General features: G+C 45.6%; 2 protein-coding genes across 2 annotated transcripts in view; one reads left to right on the plus strand and one right to left on the minus strand.

Moving 5' to 3' along the window:
• Positions 1–11,101, minus strand: part of ELOVL2 (ELOVL fatty acid elongase 2) — a 76,835-nt gene extending 65,734 nt beyond the window's left edge. Inside the window, exon 1 of the mRNA XM_047797132.1 lies at positions 10,988–11,101. Coding sequence (XP_047653088.1) covers positions 10,988–10,990 — 3 coding nt within the window. The 5' untranslated portion in view covers positions 10,991–11,101. The remainder of the gene's footprint in view (positions 1–10,987) is intronic.
• On the plus strand, positions 10,989–11,531 carry LOC125135688 (translation initiation factor IF-2-like). The gene has a single exon (XM_047796042.1). It carries the CDS (start codon positions 10,989–10,991, stop codon positions 11,529–11,531), a length of 543 nt encoding a protein of 180 aa, XP_047651998.1.
• Positions 11,532–16,869: the final 5,338 nt, after the last annotated feature.

Genomic DNA, 16,869 nt, shown 5'->3' on the forward strand with positions numbered 1-16,869 from the left:
GTTTTCCATATTTTAGGGTATGTTACTGCCTTTTTGCTCATTTCCACTGTGCCACGATAGTCCTGGTTTGACCTTGGAGGACCAGAAAACTTGGGGCCAACGTGGAGAAGACGCTGATGATCAAGTTTGGTGTCTACTCGACCATGGGGAAGGCGGTGGACTTTGACCAGAAACCCGAAGACTTCATTTTGTTCGGTTCAAAGGCCTCTCGGGCCTGGCCAGGCATCAGCAACAACCTCACACCAGCCGGGCGGGTCTATTCGGCACCCTCGATACGTCCACTGAGTCGCCTTCGCCCACGTGATCTTAGGCTCTTTTAACGCTGTCCTCTCACAGATCGTGAAGTCAGGGTCACATTACCCGCCCATTTTGGTGTCACGCATACACTTAACTTTCTAATCAATTTCCGCTACTTCTAAACTGACAAGAAAAAAAAAAAAAGGAAAAAAAAAACAAACAGGAAAAGCAGCAGTGTGAGGAGTTCCTGCTGTGGCACAGTGGGCTAAGAAGCCGACTGCAGTGGCTTGGGTTGCCACAGAGGCACAGGTTCAATTCAATTCTCCGCCCGGTGCAGTGGGTTCATGAATCCAGGGTTGCCACTGCTTCGGTGTAGGTCCAAGCTGTGGCTCAGATTCAATACCTGGCCCAGCAACTTCCATATGCCACAGGGGTGGCCGTTAAAAAAAAAAAAAAAAAAAAAAAGCTGTGTGTCCATAAAAAATCATCATCATCATAAAAGCTGTCTGTGTATGTGTTCTTTCCTCACACAAATCCAAAAATCTTCTATACAGAGGGTTTTAGTAATTGAAGTAATGATAACCCAGCGGCTAAGACAGCATGTGGAAGACCCGTGTTCTCATACATTTTTAGGGGTTAAGGCACTAGATTAGGTACATTAAGAAGCTCAAGATGTGGGCAATGTGATGTAGGCAGTTAGGCAAACAGCTCAAGTTTAATCTGATTATGTGGCGCTCTTAGGATTTTCTAAAGTTGTGACTTAAATTCATGAAACAATTTTCAAAATACACTCAGTTTTATGAGTGCATCTATAGGTGAGAACTAGTCAACAAAACTATTCTGAAACAAGCACATAGCTTAGCTCTTCATTTTTCTCTAACGGAATTCACAGAGCCGAAAGAAAAGGAACCAAAAATAAGAAGTCTATCACTTTTTCATTCTCTCCAGAAAGTTTTGAATGTTAAAACTAAAATCCACTACCTCAGGAATATGAAAAAATTTTAAATGTAAATACATATAGATCAATCAAGTCAGATTTTTAAAAAATCTCTATCCGCTCATGTTGCAACAGAAGAAAGGCTGGGGGAAAAATGTAATTGTAATGTATACATGTAAGGATAACCTGACCCCCTTGCTGTATAGTGGGAAAAAAAACTCTATCCGAAGCATACAGAAAAAAGTTGGGTTTCTAAAGATAAACATGATGAAGTTTCTGCAGGTAATGGCCACCAGTTCTGAGCACCTACTATGCGCTGGCTTGTATATTATGAGAGACTTTACATATCACCTTGTTTGATGCCATCTTCACTATGTGTTACTATACTTCCATAGACGAGATAAATGGAGTAGAGAATTGACCCCAGGAGGGTGTAGTAAAAGTTTTCAGAAGGTGACACCATGAAAATGAGAAGAATATATTAGTTCAGCCTCTCCCAACCCCAGATATAATGGAAACCTGATTAATCTTCCTAACTAGTGCTTTCATCGTTTGACCCTCCACGTTAAAAACCTGATTTACAAAATCTAGAAGAAACTTCCTAGTTCAGATTCAAGACTCTTCAAAGTTGGCCTTAATCCAGCCCATAATCCTGTTGGTCCTCAGCCCTCAAAAACTCACATCTTTATTGAGCATCTCTTCTTTGCCAGGCTCCGCAAAGACGGGGCCTTGGCCATAAGCTGCACTCATTTTCTCTGATATCTTCATTACTGCCTCTGGGTCCTTACCAGGTTATTTCCCTAAATGAAGGTTCTGCTCGATTCTACCTTTCTCCTTTCTCCTACATATCAAAACCCAGCCTCTTCAAGATCCAGTGCTAATTCCAACTCCTTCACGACCACACACTAAACATTCTTGTTAGAAAGTCAACCCTTCATTCTTTTGTGTCCCTAGACACACGATTCTAAATTCGTGTGCACCTGATTCTGACTCAGGACGTGTGGTTGCACCGAACCTGAACGTGCATTTAAACACAGCTGCCTGATGGCAAAGTTCACGCTCCTTCTACCCACGCTAGCTCTCAGACACCTGGCTTGACGCTGTCTCCCCTCGCTGAGGTGCCTTGTCTTTCTGGGCACTCCGGTGTCACACACACAATCCTGACCTCAGCTTCAGCAATCCCAATGACTCTGGCTCTTTCAATTACCGGGCACTCCGGGCTCCGACCACATTCTTGGCCTGATAAAGCAAAAGTTACCCATGCTGCAGGGTGTAGATGTTGTGTGTGTGATAACACAACTAGTCACCTTAGTGTTCTGTATTCTTAATAGTAAAATTTGACACAGTTACTGGCCTGAGTGACTTGAAGACTCAACTCCTGACCTATTCATCTGTTCCCACGGGAGGACACAAGAGATTCTCCCACTGCACTGCTGATTTCTTAGAGCAGGGACTGTCTTCTTTTTCTTTTTACAGTTGTACCTGAGGCATATGGAAGTTCCCCCAGGTTAGGGGTTGAAACGAAGCTGCAGCTGTGTGTGGCAACGACTGAAGCCATAACCACTGAGAGAGGCCAGGGATCGAACCCACATCCTCACAGAGACAACGGTGGATCCACAACAGGAACTCCAGGACTGTCTTTTCTAGTTAAGTCGCCAGTGCCTAGCCCACTGCCTGTGGTGGATCATGTGCCAATGGGCAGTGCCTAGCCCGCTGCCTGTTGCGGATCATGTGCCGAGTGTGTGAGCCAATGGGCAGAGCTACTCACAAGTTTACTGAGGCGATGTACTCGCATGTCTCCCTGGTATCGACTTTAAAGCACAGGGTATTCAATGTAGCGAACATTTCCCTTTTCGTCCAAAGAAGAATGAATGCAAACCATCAATCACAAAGTTTGCGCCAAGCACTTAAGACTGCTGCAGGCATTAGCTCTACCTTCACGAAGCAAGCACCAATAAAATCAGCTTTCTTTTCAGAAATCTATTACAACAGGGATGCTTCCATTTATTATTATTATTATTGTGATGATGATGATGATTGGTCTGCCCGTGGAAGTTCCTGGGCCAGGGATTGAACCCAGGCCACAGCGAGCAACTGAAGGGACAGTGCGGGACCCTTAACCCCCTGTGCCACAGGAGAATGCCTTCACTTATTTTAAATTGTAGGAAGAAAAAGATTTCCAGTATAGTTAACCTGATTTACAAACGGGACACGGCAGCACTTCAATGGTAGGGGCAGGACGTTCAAGGGGTCGATGTAACAGCCGCGCTGTTGTTAATGAACAAACGTGGCGTACATGACAGGGAAGCCAGTGTGCTTTACACTGGCGACTTTGAAACAGACTTCAGGCAGTAAACCCCAGAACGACTTGTGACACAAAAGGACAGAGGAAAGGGGCTTAGGCTTTCCCCGAAAATAAGGACTAACGGCTCCCCAGCCTCTGGAGAAAGGGGTGTGAAACAGCCTGGAAGAGCAGTTGTGGTCACTGGGTATTTTTCTGCCAGCCCCAAGCACCCTGCCGCGGGCCCAGCTCCGAGGCTGACATCCCAACAGTCACGACACCTGCATTTCCGAGAAGCAAGGGAGCTGCTGGCTCCCAGAGAACGAGTGCTTCCCTGGCAGAAATCTGGAACAGGAGCAGAGAAGGTCAGAGAACAGCCATCCTCTTTCTTCCCACGGCGCCTTGGAGAACCCTGCACGGAGCTCCCGGAGGCGGGGACGGTCAGCTGGTCAGAACCGATCTGTCCGGAGAGCAGAAAATGGCCTGACTGATGTTTGCATTATGGACACCTTCTGAGTTCTTCCTGAAAGGCTTAATTTTTTTTTTCTTTTTTTTTTTTTGGCTTTTGTCTTTTCAGGGCCGCATCTGCGGCATATGGAGGTTCCCAGGCTAGGGGTCTAATCGGAGCTGTAGCCACCGGCCTACGCCAGAGCCACAGCCACGCGGGATCCGAGCCACGTCTGCAACCTACACCACAGCTCATGGCAACACCGGATCCTTAACCCATTGAGCAAGGCCAGGGATTGAACCCATAACCTCATGGTTCCCAGTCAGGTTCGTTCCCACTGCACCATGATGGGAACTCCCTTGAGTTAATTTTTAAGCTAACTCTTCAGTGTAATGGTCAATAAACTTTTTCATGCTGCCCCTCCAAAAAAGCCCCCCCCCCAAGTATCCGTAACATGTGTTAAAGATTCTATTCATCAAATTCTACTTAGCCTTATAGAAAAATCAACACTTTACATGTTTAAAGTATTGGAAATAAACCCAAATGAACTCTCATTACGAAAGCAAAATGCATGTGCAAAGCTACCACTGACCTGTGATCAATGTCTTAATACTGTGGTCATTCTACTCAAAGACAGACTGCTCCCCTTGTAAATTCCTTAACTGTCTACCACATGGGCGTCCCCCTCTTTATGCCACTGGGAAGGAGGGTAACTCAGATGTGTATACATGTCGTTCCTGAGCACCTCTATTGAAAATAACTTCCCTCTATGCTCCATTTTCCATATGTATATGAAACAAATCTTTAGCTATATATTATATTTAAATGTATGTGTGTGTACATAGTCCTACCCATCTATCTATTCTTATGATCCATGAGGTTAACGGCAAAGTCATTCTGATTTTTCTATTCTCATCTAGAGCAATGAGAAAGAGTGCTATTCCTTCCTCACACTTATACGAGAGGAGTACATTTACGCTGGTTCTTGGATAAAGCTACATAGATTAGCAGAAAAGGTGAGATTTTAGGAATCAGAAGTTTTATGCCTGGTTTTGTGACCTTGGGTAAATCATTTATTTTGTTTGAAATTCAATTTTTTCACCCCTAAAGTCAGCATAGTGATACAGCACTTGTCTCTCTCAAAAGTCTTGTGAAGCTTTGAAAGAAATAATGTGTTTAAAAATGCAAAGACAAAAATTTATTTATTTTTGTCTTTTCTAGGGCCACACCCATGACATATAGAGGTTCCCAGGCTAGGGGTCCAATCGGAGCTGTAGCTGCCAGCCTACACCACAACACCACCAGCTCTGAGCCACGTCTGTGATCTACACCACAGTTCAGGGCCACAACAGATCATTAACCCACTAAGCGAGGCCAGGGATCAAACCCGCATCCTCATGGTTCCTAGTTGGGTTCACTAACCACTGAGCCACGATGGGAACTCCAAAACAATTTAAGTTATTAATAAATATAAAGTATTACTATACTTGAGGTGTATTTAAGTGATAACACAAAGCCAAAAAAGACAAGCTAAAATATTCAGTAAATGAACGAATTATAGCTTTGTTTATATAACTATTAAGATAAATACTCATTTTTAATTTCAGTAAAAACGTTAAGGCTATTAATTACAGATTTCATTATGTGAAAACAACATAACATGGCCTGATCTACAATTATGAAATGCCAATATAATTCTAGAAATGCATACACATTTTGATCTCAATAAGGACTTATGAAATGATAGGTTTCATTATTTAAAAATAATGACCTAACCTGGCCCCTTCCATAAATATAACAATTGTCAACTGTAAGTACAGCTGTAGGAATCCAGACACATCACTTACTAAGAGCTTCCAAAGACATGCGCATTGGTGAAGCATCTCTTACTACCGAAAAACTGAATTGTGAACATTTTAAAGAATGCATTCAGAGAGACTGTTCTTTGAAGGGACCGTGTGGGACTCAGCAGAACTGGCCTTCACCTTATTGACTATTGCTCAGCATTTACTGCACGTCAGGTGTTAGTCTTGGTGCCTGAGACACACTATGGAGCAATGCAAATACAAACCTGCTTGTGTTCAGGTAGGAAGCGACCACAAAACACAGAAATAATTATTGGAAGGTGCTGAGGCTACATAAATGAGCAAAGTGTCAGCTAGTTTTATGGAAGGAAAAGAACGGCGTAAGAGGAGAATGAGCACGGCCGGGCGGGTTCCAGTGTCAAGTACAGCGGCTCGGGTGAGTCCAGTCAGGAGGGTGCTAGGGGGACGGCCACACAGTTCTCGGGGGAAAGACCCAGCAGAGAGAGCAGCCCGGGAAAGGCCCCCTTCGATTCTGACACAACGAGCCTATGAAAAAGAGAGTACCCACTTTGCGCATGAGTAACCAAGTGTCCTCAAGTGACTTGATCAAGGGAACAGAGCTTGTCCCTAACCAAGCCGGTTCCTGGGCTCTGGGCCTTCGTTCACCAGGCACGGAGGAAAGAGCCCTGTCCCTCCCAGGCACCGAGTAATGCAGGTGGTTGTGGTGGTTGCTGCTATTGCTGCTGTGCTCTTTCTCAGGTCCACTGACAGTTAAGAGGGAGTAGACAAAGCTCAAAAATAATTTCCTTTTCCTTTCCATGGCTTATTTTTCTCCTCCCTTGTGCTTCTTGGGTGGATCAGTTTAGTATCGGATCATCAGGGTAAGTCCATCTCTCTGGGTATTTGATGAAGGAGAGGTGTCAGACTTGTGACACAACCTGGTATGAAGCAGAGCTGACGAAAGAATGGCGAGAATGCGGGGAGGGGGCTCACAGGGGAGGAGAAGGGGAAGCAGAGGCTGGGGAGGAAGCATCAGGACCAGAGCCCCCCACATTAAGCTACTAAGTGAAAACGATGGTGAAAAGAAGCTTCCAGTAAGGAAGTTTAAAAACAAAGAGACCACAAAAGAGAGAAAAGAAGAGAGGCAAGAAAGGGAGCTGGAGAGGAGGAGAGAGTTAAAGGTACTTTCGAGTAAATATGAGAATATTAGACAATAGTATAAAGGAAAAAGGAAAGTAAGAATCAGATTTCAGACACAGTAGACCTGAGAGCTGGTGGAATTACTAGCTGCAAGAGAGCAGAGAGGGGAGCCTGAAAGATGAGCAGCTCGCTCTCTCTTGGTGATGCTAGGTTTAAGGTGCCAATGAGGTTCTCACGAGCGGAAAGGGCTCGGAGAGAAAAGGTGCATTTGGAAGATGTGGATTACCTAGAGCTCTTCTGTCTAGCACAGTAGCCTCAAAGTACACGTGCCTTTTGAGAAATTGTGGCCAGTCTGAATCAAATGTGCCGTAAGCATGAAACACACACCAGATTGTGAAGATGTCTTCGGAAAAATACAAAACTTTTTACATTTACTACACGTTGAAATATTATTTGCATTATTAACTGGGTTAAAAATACCTCTGAAATTAATTTCACCTGTCTCTTTACTAAGTGACTGCTAGAAAATTTAAAACTACGTATGTGGCTTGCCCTGTAGTTCTCCTGGAAAGTGCTATTTGCTTTATAGGGCAATTTTGGATACATTTTAGGATCCCAGAAGGGGAGGAAAACACCGAGGAGAATCACAGACATCATTTAGAGGCATCTCAACTGCAAACAGACATGGGAGAGAGAACACACGTCACTGTAAGAGTTAATATTTACTGAACACTCAAAGCACTAAGCTGGCCGCATTAAGCACGTTATCGTATTTGTTCCTCAGAGCAACCTTAGGAAATAACATTATCATCTTCTTTTACAGGAGGAAAAACGGAGGTCTAAAGAAGTTGATCTGCCCAAGGTCACAGTTAAATGCTGGTGCTGGGTTTCAAACCCAGGACTGATTCCACACTTAGGGCTCCAAATTGCCACATCAACATCCAACCCATTTACACTCTGCGATTACTAAACTGTTAGTTTACATCTAATCATTTACAATTTAACAATTTAGTACAAGGGTTCACTGGCAGAGTCCTTGAAATACCAGCAATGTTCTAATATGATTAAGAAAATACAAACTGCATGTACAAATTTGTAACGAGAATTATGAGGAGCTACTGATGGCGACATACTCTGCCCACGTGGAGCCTAAAAAAGAAGCTTCCGGTGCAACTTCTTGCCTTCAGGCAACATCTCCGCCTATCACCCAAACGGACAAGTTACAAGGTACAGCACACCCGACTGTCCCACCGGGTGATCCTGGGCACACCTCTGAAAAGCAGGCTCTGCCTTCAGACACATGCTTGGATCCACTTAACAATTTTACACACCCTTACGGACCAGGAAAGCACCTGAACCTCCCCAACTGATTAAAATGTTCTGACGGAATCAATTACACCTCAACCGAAGGGAGCTGGATTATTTCGCAGCCTTTTGTTCCAGAACCAAAAATTAAAGTTACCTCACAGGATCCATTTAAAATGGATTTCATACTCCTTGATAATACTAAGCTTTTGAAAAACAGAAAGAAAAAAGGCTTGATATTTTGACCAAGTCATAACACAGCAAACTCTCCTACAAACGTAATCCTGGGTAACAATGAGGGGTCTCTCATTTACATTTGGCTGGCCCACTGCTTTTCATTTCAAAGACAAACGTACTCTCCCTTTTTACCTTTAATTTTTACAACCTATCTGCACAAGACAGTAAACACAGAACCACAGGACCTGTTCAGTGATGGCTATAAACACACCATTTTCAGAAATTTTCCCAGGTGAATTTTATTAAGCAGTGTGCAGTCTGGCTCAGATTACAAAAACACACCTCCCCAAGCTTCAATCAAAGGATTGCCATAAAGTTATACTATGAAAACGGAAAAACAAAAGATTTAAAAAAAAAAAAAAAAACCTCTGGTTTGGGGAGTTCCTGTCATGGCGCAGTGGAAATGAATCTGACTAGGAACCATGAGGTTGTGGGTTCGATCCATGGCCTCACTCAGTGGGTTAAGGATCCGGCATTGCCGGGAGCTGCGGTGTAGGTCAAAGACACAGCTGGGATCTGGCGTGCTACGGCTGTGGTGTAGGCCTGCAGCTGTAGCTCCGATTCAACCCCTAGCCTGGGAACCTCCATGTGCCATGGGTGCGGCCGTAAAAAGACAAAAGACAAAAATAAACAAATAAATAAATAAAAATTTTTAAAACTCTGGCTTGGAATAAGACTAATTAGCAGACATCATGAGAAGCTGTTTGTATTGGACTTGGATCCAGACAGGTGTTTCTGAATTGAACCACTAATTTATGGATTATAGCCCCTGAACCTTCATACTCTACATTTTTTAAGTAAGACGACTTGAATTTGGACATTTAAAAAGATCTCCTCTGAAGACCCAAAGTTTCTGAAAAATGCTTTTCTGAAGGTGGCACTACGATTGCACAGAGTGGCTTATAAGAGCTTGCCCTTATTTCGACTCTTTTAGGTTAATCCCCACGACTCCTCCATCCAGTTTCGGAGATAACCTTGGACTTGTTCCCTCACTCGTTACAATCCACAATCATTTGGAATAAAGGTTCAGGCTCTGAAGGACACAGGCAGTTAGCCTGAAAAATGCTGTGTCCATCCACCCAGGTGTCAGAGAGTCAAGGACAGGAAGTGACAGACCCAGGCATCAGAGATGGCTACCAAACTGAGTCCCTCCTAAGAGCATCCCTCCTCTCAGCTTCACCTGAGGTTTTCATTATCACAACTGTTAATTGGATAAATTATCCTGTAGTTGCACCGCTGTTTCTCATTTGCTGCTCTACTGAGGTTTTTTTTTTTTTTTTAAAAAGTATTGAGCACCTGCTATGTGCCAGGCACTGCTATGTAAGAAATACAGCAGTGAACAAAACTGACAAACATGTCTGCGCTACCGAAACTTACATTATAGTGGGGAAATTTACATTCTGGTGGGGAAACTTACATATTCCTGGCGAGGAATATGTTCAGTAAGCTCAATAAACTAGTTAAATAATAAAGAAAAAAAATTAGGCAGACAAGGGTAATATGAACTAGGCTGGGCACAGAAGGAAACACGGGAATTTTAGGAAGAGTAGCCAGAGAAGGCATAATCAGGCAGAGAGCGGTGCTGAACGCGTGGAGAGGGTAAAATCTAGGACTGATTGGTGTCAGCTGGAGTCTGGAAAAGGCAGATTCGCATATTTTAACAAGCCCTTAAGTGGAGAGGAGACCATATGGGAGGGAGGAGAGAAGCAAAGATAGAATATGGACCACTGAGGACAAATGAGACTTCACGGTTTGCCTACCACTGATTGGTCCCTTGAGCTTGGCACACACTTTTTTTTTTTTTTTTTGTAGTCACAGAACCAAGCTCTGCTGCCAACACTCAAGCAGCTCATGGGAGACGGACACACGGGGACACACACACCCCCCTCTCTCTTTGGGAACAGAGCTTAATGCCCAGCAGAAAGCGTTATGAATTCAGAGCGGAGTCGGAGCCTGGGAAACCGGGAGAGACCGGAGTTGCTGGAAAAAAAACACAGCAGAGGCCGGCCCCTCCATCCCAGTACACAGATGGAAACCCACTCCCTGGCACCACCGTGCAGACCCGGGGCGCACAGACACACCCCCGGCATTGCAGCACAGGGGAGGCAGGAATTCAACCGTTAGAGCCCCACAGCCAGAATTTCCCGAGGCGGGGTCGGTCCCGCGCGAGGGGAGCGGGGGGCGGCGGGGGGGAGCGAGTGCGGGGAACGCGGCTGCGGGAGGGCGGCAATGGCCACGGCGGGAGGAGCGGGCGGTTTGGCGGGCATCCCGGTGCCGGCCGGCCTCGTGCATGCAACAGGGGGCTGGACGCGAGCCGGCGCCTCGAGGTGCCCGGCGGGACCGCCGACTCGGTCCAAGTGCCCGAGACCCGCGGGCGCCGGTCCTGCCCGAGAGCCCCGCGCCCAAACGTTCGCCGCCCCCTCCCCAGGCCCACGCGGCCCGGCCCGAACCGCCGGCAGCGACGGACGGGTTCCAGCGGTCGAACCCGCAGCTCCCGCGCCGCCGCCCGCTCGGCCCCTTCCCGCCCGGCGCGTTGGTCGCGGAGAGAAAGAAAGAGCGAGCGGCGGCCGCGGTGGCAGCGCGCGGCCCCCACTCACCATGATCCGCGGCGCGGAGACCCCGGCGGCCGGCGACGCGCTGTCCAGGGTAGCCGGCGTCCCTCTGCCCCGCGCTCCCGCCGCGCCCGCTCCTCTTACCCACACCCACGCCCGGCGCGCGCACGTCCGCCGCCCGCGCCTCCCCGCCCCCTCGAGCTCGCGCCGCTCCCGCGCGGCGCTCGGAGCCGCAGGGCCGTTTCGGGCGCCCGCGGCCCCCGCCCCCTCCCCTCGCCGGGGCCTCGGCGGCCGCAGCGCGAGCGGGGCGGCGGGGGAGGGGCGCGCAGGGGAGGCGGCTGCCCCGGGCGGCCTCGCGCGACCCTCCGGGGCGCCTGGCTGCTCCCGCGGCGCCCCCTGCCGGGCGGGCGGCGATTTGCAGGCCCAGCCGGTGCCCGCGGCTCTCGGCCGCTCAACGTTCGAAGAGCCTGGGGGAGAACCCACCCATCACCGGCCTCTGTCCACCGCCTCCTCCGCGGAGCTGGGCGAGGAAGGAGCTGCCGAGCGCCAGGGCACTGCCCTCGTCTTAGTTGGTTCCGTAGTTTTCTAGTACCCATTAAAGGGAGACTGGCTCCTGCTGCTGCAGGTTGGTGGGGTGTGGTGTTAGATGCAGCGGTCAGCCCAGCTCCTTTGGGGATGAGGTTGGGAGTCGATGTCTGATCAAGAAATTCCTTTGCTCACACGACTCCACCTCCAGAGGATGATCTTATTCCTTGAGCTTCTCAGCTGAAGCCACCAATGGTTAGTTTAACACTTAACTGTCAACAGAAAGTAAGGGATCTTAAATCCTAGGGTTTTTTTTTTTTTTTTGTCTTTTGTCTTTTTTTGTTGTTGTTGTTGCTATTTCTTGGGCCGCTCCCGCGGCATATGGAGGTTCCCAGGCTAGGGGTTGAATCGGAGCTGTAGCCACCGGCCTATGCCAGAGCCACAGCAACGCGGGATCCGAGCCGCGTCTGCAATCTACACCACAGCTCACGGCAACGCCGGATCGTTAACCCACTGAGCAAGGGCAGGGACCGAACCCGCAACCTCATGGTTCCTAGTCAGATTCGTTAACCACTGCGCCACGACGGGAACTCCAAATCCTAGGTTTTTAATTTTTCAAAATTTTTTGTCACCTAAGTGAAAGATGTGAAAAAGTAGATGTGTGTTACATGACCTTTCCTCTTTTTAAAGCACTAAGAATGTGTGCGGAAAGGAAATTCACCCAAATATTCATCAAATACTAGTTTTTTTTTCCCCCACTGCCACCCCATAGCAGTGTTATGGAATGATTGTATCTTTTCATAGTTTCCCTTCATTTTCCAGATTTCTTTACAGGTTATATTTTGAAAGCTGTACAAGTAGCATCCACATTCTTTGGATATTGAACTGTAAAAATACTGGATGTCAATTTCACTGTGTCATTAACCTGACATGGCAAAATGTGAATTCTCAATGTAGATTGTTATTCTCATACATTATTATATGTAAATCACACCTGAAGATTTAATCAACTACAGGGACCTGGGGCGCATCTGGTTGTTCTCAGGTGCAGACCAGGAATGCAAATTTTTAACAAGCATCACAAACGATGCTGATGCTGTCAGGTGGGCTGTGGACCAGGTTTTGAAAACCCAAGTCCATCATTAGAGAAAGCTTTAGTCTATTTTTCTAACAACATTAAGTGGAAAAAAGTGTGACCACCAGTTTCTAAGCATTCTGCTGTCTGCTTGCAGGGACTGTACCATTGATCCATTGGTGGCATCTACACCTTGCAAAGTATACCAAGTTAACACATGGAACTCTTTTATTTTTATTTATTTTTTTATTTTTTCCTGCACCCACGGCATACAGAAGGTCCCAGGTCAGGGACTGAACCTGTGCCATAGCTGAGACACAAGCCATTGCACTAGATCCTTAACCCGCTTTGCCACCAGGGAACTCCACAGGTAGAACTCTTAAATTTTGACTTATCTTTATACTTCCCACTACCATAATCATTATTTTATGTTTATCATCTAAAAACAACTATCAAACCAGAAGGCCTAAGAAGTCACTGATATGTTATCTATTTCTTAAAATATTATTTTATGGCTTGTCACTACAATAAAGGAACAAAGGAGACAGCAAGTAAAAAAAGGTTTTTCCCCCACTGATTAGTTCATTAAATGGAAAAAGGAAGTGGTTCTACCTGTATAAACACAGAAAACTGGGATAGTACTTTACCATTCATACCAGCTAAAACATGAATTCCCAATTATTTATCAATAAAAATCATTTAATAAGCCATCAACTTTCTGTTATGTGTCACCTTTTTATTATTTATTCTCTTGGATTACATATAATTTATTGTGACTTTAAGTCAATCTGCTTTTCTCCAGAGTATTTGTATTTTTAGGCTAACAATAGAAACAGCCTCTGGAAATCCCATTCTTGCCCTGGCCGGATACTCTGCCTTGTGTAAAGAGAGCTCTGTACCTACGTGTGCGGTCAGGCCACTCCAAAGGGTTGTTCTCTCGATCTCTGAACATCCCCTGCTGGACCGGGCCCTGCTTCACTCACAGGATTATCCAATCCTCTTAATTACAAGGCTTAATCAGTAACAGCCTATGTGCTTGCCCCCTGCTGGTTGCCCTGGTAACTGATGAGCCAACCTGACACCAATTCCCCCTGTAAAAGGTAGCCTCCTTCTCCCCTGAATAGTAAAGATTGTTGCTGTGTTTGGCTTGTTGGCTCCTGTACATGGTGGGGTATTGCTTCAGGACCTTATGTGTCAGACTTCTAAGACTGCCTACTTGATAAGATGTCTTTGTTGCTGTTTCCCAGCATTTTTTTTTTTTTTTTTGGTCTCGAAGCTGGGCAACTACAAGGCATGAAGGCTTGTGAGGTGCAGTGCAACTCTATACATTTAGAAATGAAAAATAATAAGTCGAAGAGTAAGACCAGACGAAGCCACACTGGCGCACCTCAATTACCTTCAATAAATTTAGTGCACTTTTTACTCAGTGTTATCAGGGCCAAGCATTTATGACAAATCAATATATACATATAATATATATATTGCTCACTTGGCTGCTATATGCTAACAAGTAGACAATCATTCCAGGTAAAAAGAGATTCATGTTTATTCACTGAAAAATATTTACTGAGTGCTCTGTTCCAGTACAGTATTCTAGAGCAAGTGTTCGCTGACTATACCCACAGGCCAACTCTGGCCAGTTGCCTGTTTTTTTTTGTAAATAAAGTTTTATTAGAACACAGCCATGTGCATATATTTATATATTGTCCGTGGTGGCTTTCATATATTGTCCGACAGTGGCAGAGTTGAATAGTTGTGACAGAAACTGTAGAGCCTTCAAATTTTCAAATATCTATGGTTTGGCCCTTATAAAAAAAAAAAGTGAACACCATAGCTCCTTCTGTTTTAATGGGAAGGAAGCTTCTGTTTTAATGGGAAGGAAGAAGACAATAAACAAAGTAATTTTAGAGAAATATCATGAAGAAATAATATAATGAGAGTGAGTTGGTGGGAGGCACTTGAGATAGGATGTCTCCCAAAGCCGGTGACATCTGACTTGAGATCTGGGTGGCAGAATAAGGGGGCTATGGGAGTTCCCCACATGGCTCTGTGGTAATGAACCCCACTAGTATCCATGAGGACTCGGATTTGATCCCTGGCCTTGATCAGTGGGCTAAGGATCCGGTGTTGCCGTGAGCTGTGGTGTAGGTCGAAGATGTGGCTCGGATCTGGCATGGCTGTGACTGTGGTATAAGCTGGAAGCTACAGCTCCTATTTGACCCCTAGCCTGGGAGCCTCCATGTGCTTCAGGTGCGGCCCTAAAAACAAAACAAAACAAAGAACAAGCTGGCTATGAGGCCATGAGAAAATCTAGGTGAAATCCCTCCAGATGAAAAAAAATATCAAGTGAAAAGGTCTGAGACAGGAAAATTGAGCCCTACCTTCGAGGACTCAGTCCCTAGGAATCCTGGCCCTGGCAGGACGTTCTCAAATGATGTCTACGGGTCAGCTGTGGCCATCCCAGTTCAAGAAACCCTAGTGGGTTTCTTCTGAACCTACCCTTGCAGCCACTTGACTGGATCTGTATAAACTCTGAAAAGGAAAAGTTACCACCAGGCCTTGATGGGATTGGTTCTTTTCAAGGAAATAAGAACTCAGAAGGAGACTCAGTTATTTTGAAGAATTTTTTCAGTGAAATATTTGATTTCTCTCATTAAACTAGATGAGTTAAAAGTGTATGACAGTAATCTTGATATAATCTCTCACCGCTCTAACTAGTACTGTTAAATGTTATTTGTAATTTAGTTGTTCTACAAATGCTGCAGCTTATGTCAAAATTTGACTTAAAATGTTAATTCAGATTGTCTTTCTTGCTGTGTCATATAGCAGACACTTGATTAATATTCTAGACGGACTCACCTTTTTTTTAAATCCCATGTCACCCAAGGTTTCTGTGTTATTCTCAGATTCAAAGGTCTTTGGAAAGTTTATTGTTATTAACTAACGGAAATGTAGTCTCTGAACAAACGCTAATTTAATGATATCATATGTATATAATAATATAAAGAAAATGGGGTCATTACTCTTTGAAACCTACACCATGCACTTTAAGTGTTTTTTTGTTTGCTTGTCTGTTTTAGGGCCGCACCTGCGGCATTCGGAGGTTTCCAGGCTAGGGGTCCAGTTGGAGCTGTAGCCTACACCACAGCCACAGCCACAGAGGATCCAAGCTACGTCTTCGACCTACCTCACAGCACATGGCAACACACAGTGGGATCCTTAACCCACTGAGCGAGGCCAGGGATCGAACCTGCGTCCTCATGGATCCTAGTCAGAGTTGTTTCCGCTGAGCCAGGAGGGGAACTCCTACACTATGCACTCCAATACACAGCGGTTGTTAAGGACCCACATTTTGAGGAAAGACCCTTGCACCATGGAACTTTGGACTCAGCCTCCACCCCCAATGCTCACCTCACCTCTAAACTCTCTAGCAAGTCCTGCATAGGTTTGGCCGTCGATAAATAAACTGCTGCTGCTGACTACACAGAATTTTATCATCCGGACAACACTGTATGCAGTAGCCAGACTACCTCCGGGCACCTTACCATGTTGTCTTGTCATAGTACTCAGAGCATACTAATAAATATAGAGGCCTCATAACCCTTTTTTTTTTTTAAATTCACATCTTGTATTTGATGTCTTATAATGGCTACCCTACTGTGTGAAGACGGCAACTGTAACTTACAGGCTAATCTGCTCCATAAAACAGAGAGCCTTCCCCAGGACTGTAGTGGGCATTTATTTAACTTTCCTGAACCCAGTGACAACTAATCAATTTAATTATTTATCCCACAAAGAAAAAAGAGATGTTATTATTGTGCCCCAAAGCTGGAAAATCGCACACCCAATACATTTTCTCCTTGTACACGATTCCTTGACTCAAACCAGAACATAGCCACCAAAATCCCTATAATGACAACTCTCAGCCGGGAGCCTGACTGTTTCTGAGGGTTATCTGATGGGATGCCCAAGGTGCTGCCATCGGTAATGATGCCCATGCTCCATCTTTCCAGAGAGCAATGCTTATTTGAGGGTAAGGAATCGCATATCTATTTTTCAAAAATGTTAAGTGGGAAGGTCCCGTCATGGCGCAGCAGAAATGAATCTGACTAGTACCAATGAGGACGTGGGTTTGATCCCTGGCCTAGCTCAGTGGGTTAAGGATTCGGTGTTGCCGTGAGCTGTGGTGTAGGTTGCAGACACGTCTTGGATCTGGCATGGCTGTGGCCGGCAACTACAGCTCTGATTTGACCCCTAGCCTGGGAACCTCCACATGCCATGGGTGCAGCCCTAAAAAGACAAAAAAAAAAAAAGTTACATTAGAAGC

Source organism: Phacochoerus africanus, chromosome 9 (assembly GCF_016906955.1).
Source record: "Phacochoerus africanus isolate WHEZ1 chromosome 9, ROS_Pafr_v1, whole genome shotgun sequence".
NCBI classification, from domain to species: domain Eukaryota; kingdom Metazoa; phylum Chordata; class Mammalia; order Artiodactyla; family Suidae; genus Phacochoerus; species Phacochoerus africanus.

Excerpts from the sequence above, each read along its gene's own strand:
- LOC125135688 (XM_047796042.1), top strand. The coding sequence starts at position 10,989 with ATGATCCGCGGCGCGGAGACCCCGGCGGCCGGCGACGCGCTGTCCAGG.